General features: G+C 37.8%; 1 protein-coding gene across 1 annotated transcript; it reads right to left on the bottom strand.

The window, feature by feature from the left end:
- Nucleotides 1-279: 279 nt before the first annotated feature.
- Nucleotides 280-1851, bottom strand: LOC131618964 (ankyrin repeat-containing protein BDA1-like). Its single transcript, XM_058890113.1, has 2 exons — nt 1216-1851; nt 280-1023 (listed from the first exon to the last, which is right to left on the bottom strand). The coding sequence occupies exons 1-2, from the start codon at nt 1849-1851 to the stop codon at nt 280-282; spliced, it is 1380 nt and encodes a 459-aa protein (XP_058746096.1).
- Between the last annotated feature and the right edge of the window lie 3837 nt (nt 1852-5688).

Genomic DNA, 5688 nt, shown 5'->3' with positions numbered 1-5688 from the left:
ATATATATATATATATATATATATATATATATATATATATATATATATATATATATATATATATATATATATATATATATATATATATATATATATATATATATATATATATATATATATTAAGAATCAATCACATACAAATACAATTGAAAAGAAAAAAACATAAATTCAATAAAACTCAAGATAAAGATAAAATAGTTAATACACTAGTTAACAATTTTCTAAGATTGAACGAAACAATTTACTGGAAATTTCATATCAGCAATGAAACTATATTGTTTAAACTCGGGCTACAGCGGTTTGGGATACATCGGTTTGAGTTGTCGATCTCATGTATCTCTTTTTCAATACAATATGAGTGTATGTGATAAAAATTAAATAAACATAAAACATAATTAATATTGAGTAGATCGGGATGTAAATAATTATGGTGGTGGCATGTGTAGGAGATATTGACGGTAGAGCATATAGATAGCAACCAATAAACAAACCCACTGGAAGTATCACTAAGAGGCCTACTGCTCCCCATGGTGTCAGAAATAATATTGCTGTAATTGATCCGAAAAAGGAAAGCATATTCATTATTGAAAACACCATGAAATTCTCTTTTGACAAGATCGATTTCCCAGCATTTCCTCGGGTAGAAAAAAACCCATCTCTAGACTTGATTTTCATGTTGTTGTCATCACTTGCACTAACCTGGAAAACTCCACCAGGAGGATTCAGTGCGGATTCAAAGGTTACAGTTGCAACAAGAGTCGCAACTATCAACCAAGTGTTACGCTGCTCCTCGGTTATATCAGTTCTAAGTCTACGTATCCAAGTTCGAATATCAATAATTGTGGCTAAAAATCTTAGATATTCTGTAAGTGTCATAGCCTTAGTGATTTGTGAGCCAGGTTTTGCATTAGCACAAATTAATATTTTCTTGTTCTCTAGAGTTGCTAAATCTAATGCTGTTTTGCTCTTCAAATTCTTTGCATTCAATTTTATTCCGGTTTTTTTTACCAGAAATTGTACCACCTGCGCTAGCAAGTAATTATAAATGAACAATAAATCTTGTTATCCCAAATAAATAATCACATTTTGGCAAAAGAAAATTATTTTAAAATAAGTGACACTTTGTATTTTAGATGTAATATTCATTGTTTTAAATTGCACTCTCCTTAGTCAATTCTGACCGCAGTAGACATGTGAATTTAATCAAGAGGTTACCTCTGATTTACTACTAAGGGCTGCAATGTGCAGAGCAGTGTTGCCTTCATCGTCTTTGTGGTTGAATATTTTATTTTGCAGCATTCTAGCACCTGTCTTGCAATTTTCTTTGAGCCAGCCAACAAGTACTTGAAGGGCCTTAAATTGATGATTGATTACAGCAATATGCAAAGCAGACTCACCAGTCACATTTTCATCTTCAATGGAATCTGGACAAGCAATGAGGAATTCAGCTAAAAGTTCAACCTCCCCATTTTGACATGCAATATGAAGTGGAGTCAAGCCTTCTCTTCCTTTAACTCTAACAAGATCTTTATTGATGCCAACCAACTTTAACACCATCACCCTTTGGGGGTTATCCTCAGCAGGATGAATGGGGAGGTTATTCATAGCAAGATGAATGGGGCTGTATCCTTGCATATTTAGCTTCATAGCAAATGAAGGTTTCAAATTCATAATTTCTGTGGCAAACTTGAGATGACCCCTAGATGCAGCGATATGCAAAGGAGTATCTACAAATTGCTTTTTATCTATGATTTCCAAAATAGATGGGTCATCTTGAATTACTTCATAGAGGAGATCTATGTTATTTGTTTCAGCTGAAAGTTTCAGTTGGTCGACACTTTTTGTGTTCATGTTTGATAATATAGGTTTTGAGTGATGGTGTGAAAGATATTGTTAATTGTTAAACGAGAGCGTTTTGACAAACCATTCTTCACTCAGTGAAGTGGTAGATGAGATGAGTAGATTATACACTGTGATTCTTTTCATTAAGTGTAAACAAAATACACAGCTTAGTATATATACTAGAGCTGATATAATAGTTAGTTACATCATAGAACAATAGGTTGTAACAAACTATTAACTACACTAACTGCAGCCACAAATAGCTTTCAAAATCTTATCTCTAATACTCCCCCTCAAACTGAATGTTGCTGAGAAAGACAACCAACTTTTAGTTTGGATCGGAGGTCTTGAAAAGCTGCTGTGCCCAGAGGTTTTGTAAGTGTATCGGCTATCTGAGCTGCTGCAGGAACATGCTGAATGGCCAGGTGTTTGGACACAACCCTTTCACGAACAAAATGTATATCAAGCTCAATGTGCTTGGTGTGGGCATGCAGCACCGGATTGTGAGACAACAGAACAGCACTTAAGTTGTCACATAGGAGTGTAGGAGTATGAAAAGCAACCTGTAATTCAGATAGTAGAGATTCTAACCAAAGAATTTCTGCAGTAGAATGAGCAAGGGCCCTATATTCTGCTTCAGTGCTGGAGCGAGCAACTAGTGACTGCTTTTTGGAGCTCCAAGATACTAGATTAGGACCAAAATAAAGACAGGTGCCAGAGGTAGAACGTCTATCATCCGGATCACTCGCCCAATCTGAATCACTGTAAGCCCGAAGGGAGAACTTTGGTGCAGAGGCAGATGGAGCTAAGATAAGGCCATGATTATTAGTACCACTTAGGTATCTTAAAAGTCTCCTAATTGCAGACCAGTGGGATTCCAAGGGTGAAGCCATAAACTGACAACATTTATTCACACTGAATGCTATATCTGGTCTAGTTAAAGTCACATATTGTAAGGCACCAACAATAGATCTATACAATGAAGCATCAAAAAAAGAAGAAGAGCCATGTTTACTTAGCTTGCAGGTACTGAGCATTGGTGTAGGAACACCATTGGCATTTGACATCTTGGCTCTGGCAAGGAGATCCTTGATATATTTTGATTGAGTCAGAACCAGGGATCCATCTTTGCAGAAGGTGACTTCAATCCCTAAGAAATAGCTGGGCCTGCCAAGCTTTTTCAGAGCAAATTTGTGATGCAACTTGTTGATTAGATCATGAACTAAAGAAGATTTAGAGCCAGTGATTAGTATATCATCAACATAAACTAAGGCATACATGGTTAGGCCTTATTTGTTATACACAAAGAGAGAGTGATCACATTTAGAGGCTGAGAACCCAAAGTGAATGAGAGCTTGAGTGAGTTTCTCATACCAAGATCTTGGAGCTTGTTTGAGGCCATATATGGCTTTGTGCAATTTACATACTAGAGTCTTGTCCTTACTTTCAAATCCAGGAGGTTGGACCATGTAAACCTCATCAGTGAGTGTGCCATTGAGAAAGGCATTGTTAATGTCTATTTGTTGTATCTCCCACTTGTAAGAGATAGCCAAAGTGAGTATCACCCTAATAGTAATAGGCTTGACAACTGGAGAGAATGTTTCTGTGTAATCAAAGCCTTGGTCCTGGTGAAAACCTTTGGCCACTAATCTGGCCTTGTGCTTAAGAAGACTGCCATCAGAATTATATTTAACTTTAAAAACCCATATACAACCCACAGCTTTTCTGTCTGCAGGAAGACTGGTCAGAGTCCAGGTTTTGTTGGTTAGGAGAGCATCAAACTCAGTTTTCATGGCTTGTGTCCAGGCTGAGGAGGATAAGGCCTGCTTGACACTGGTTGGTTCAGACTCAGAATAAGCAAGAAAGACTTTGGGTTTGGAATTCCCTGTTTTGGCCCTTGTGAGCATAGGATGCTTATTGATGGGAGTAATGAGGGGTGAGTGAGAAGAGTGAATTGAAGGAGACAGTGAGGAGGTAGTACACTCAGATGAATGAGGCTCTAGGTTAGTTTCTTGAGCACTATATTGCTTTGTAGGTGAATGAATAGCAGGGTGAGGGATGTTATTATCCTCAGGATAATGGAGTGAAGAGACAGTGACATCCTCTGTAGTGGTATGCTGAGTATTATCCTCAGGATAATGAGACACAGCTGAGTTATGACTTGTGTTGCTAATGGGATCTTCAGCAATGGGTACAGAATGCATATTAATATTTAGAGGTAGCTTTGCAGAGGGAGAAGTGGGTAAAGTTGACTGACTTACTGGCAATGTGGGACCAGAATTAACAACAGGAGATGCCAGGCTGGGTGCATCTTGTACCTCTGTACTTGGTACCTCTGTATTTGGTAGCAATGCATTAGACTGACTGGATGTAGTGACACCACTGGATGGAAAAGGACTTGTCCTGACAGAAGAAGGAAAGGGTAGAATATCTATGTCTGGTGATGTAACAACTGCCTCATGATTTGAAAACATAGTGAGGTAAGGAAAATGGAACTCATTGAATTTAACATCTTTAGATATAAAAATCCTACCCTCCTTGCTTAGGCACTTATAGCCCTGTGTTGAGGAGACACTCCAAGATATACACACTCTTGACTCCTCATTTGGAGTTTATGTTTATTATATGGTCTTAACAGAGGAAAACAGGAGCAGCCAAATACCCTAATAGACTTAAAGTCTGGTTGTTTAGCATACATGGCATAGAATGGGGACATGGCATTGGGAAGGGCAGTAGTAGGGAGCATGTTGATTAGGTATGTAGATGTGGCAAAACTGTGGTCCCAGTACTCTATAGGCAAGGATGCATGAGCCAAGAGAGTGAGGCCCATTTCAACAATCTGCCTATGTTTTCTTTCAACACTACCATTCTGGTGTGATGTATGAGAGCATGTAAGCCTATGTGTAATACCAAGTTCTGTTAGATATTTGGTAAAGGTTCGAAACTCACCCCCAAAATCGGATTGAACAGACTTAATGGTTTTCCCAAACTGAGTTTGAACAAAAGTAAGAAACAGTCTAAAGGCTGCTAGAGCTTCAGACTTTTGTTTAAGAAAGTACAACCATGTGTACTTGGAATGCCCATCTACAAAGGCAATATAATACCTATAACCAGAGCTGGATGGATTAGGGGAAGGGCCCCATAGATCAGTATAAATCACTTCAAAGGGACATTTATAAACTGTACTAGTTAAGGGAGCATGAAGTCTACGGGCTTTGCCCAGATTGCAAGAAGTACAGGAATCAAGATTTTGTTTATTAATATTTGGAATATTACACAGTTTCAAAACATGAGCTACAGAATTATAGTTTGTGTGACCTAATCTGTGATGCCACAGTGTGGCATTGTTACAAGAAGTGCTATTAAGAGCAAGTTTAGGAACAGAAATATTAGAAGCAACATAGCTGTGAATTCCCAAGGTGGGACTTTTACTTTGACCAACTTTGGAAGTCCTTGTAAGATCCAGAGACAATTGAGGGAAGCAGTACAAACCACACTCATCCAGGGCTCCTTCAACAATCACTTGTTTAGAAGCCTGTGAGATAATATAGCACTTGTTAGTAAAGAACTGAAACATGACATTGTTATCACTAGACAGTTTTGAAATAGACAACAAATTTTTAGTGATTGAGGGAACATGAAGCACATCTATGAGTTCTAAATTATTATCAGATCGATTATGGGAGTTAAAGTGAATAGACCCAACAGACTGAATGTTAAGGGTTTGACCATTACCCACACAGACTTTATTAGGACCATTATACTTGTGTTTTGTGTGTAAAAGATGTGCAAAAGGAGTCAAGTGATGAGAGGCACCTGAGTCAGCAAACCAGGCTTGTGATTCAA

Source organism: Vicia villosa, linkage group LG7 (genome assembly GCF_029867415.1).
Source record: "Vicia villosa cultivar HV-30 ecotype Madison, WI linkage group LG7, Vvil1.0, whole genome shotgun sequence".
NCBI classification, from domain to species: Eukaryota; Viridiplantae; Streptophyta; class Magnoliopsida; order Fabales; family Fabaceae; genus Vicia; species Vicia villosa.
Note: the sequence above shows the minus strand (reverse complement) of the source record. Positions and strands in the feature narration are given on the sequence as shown.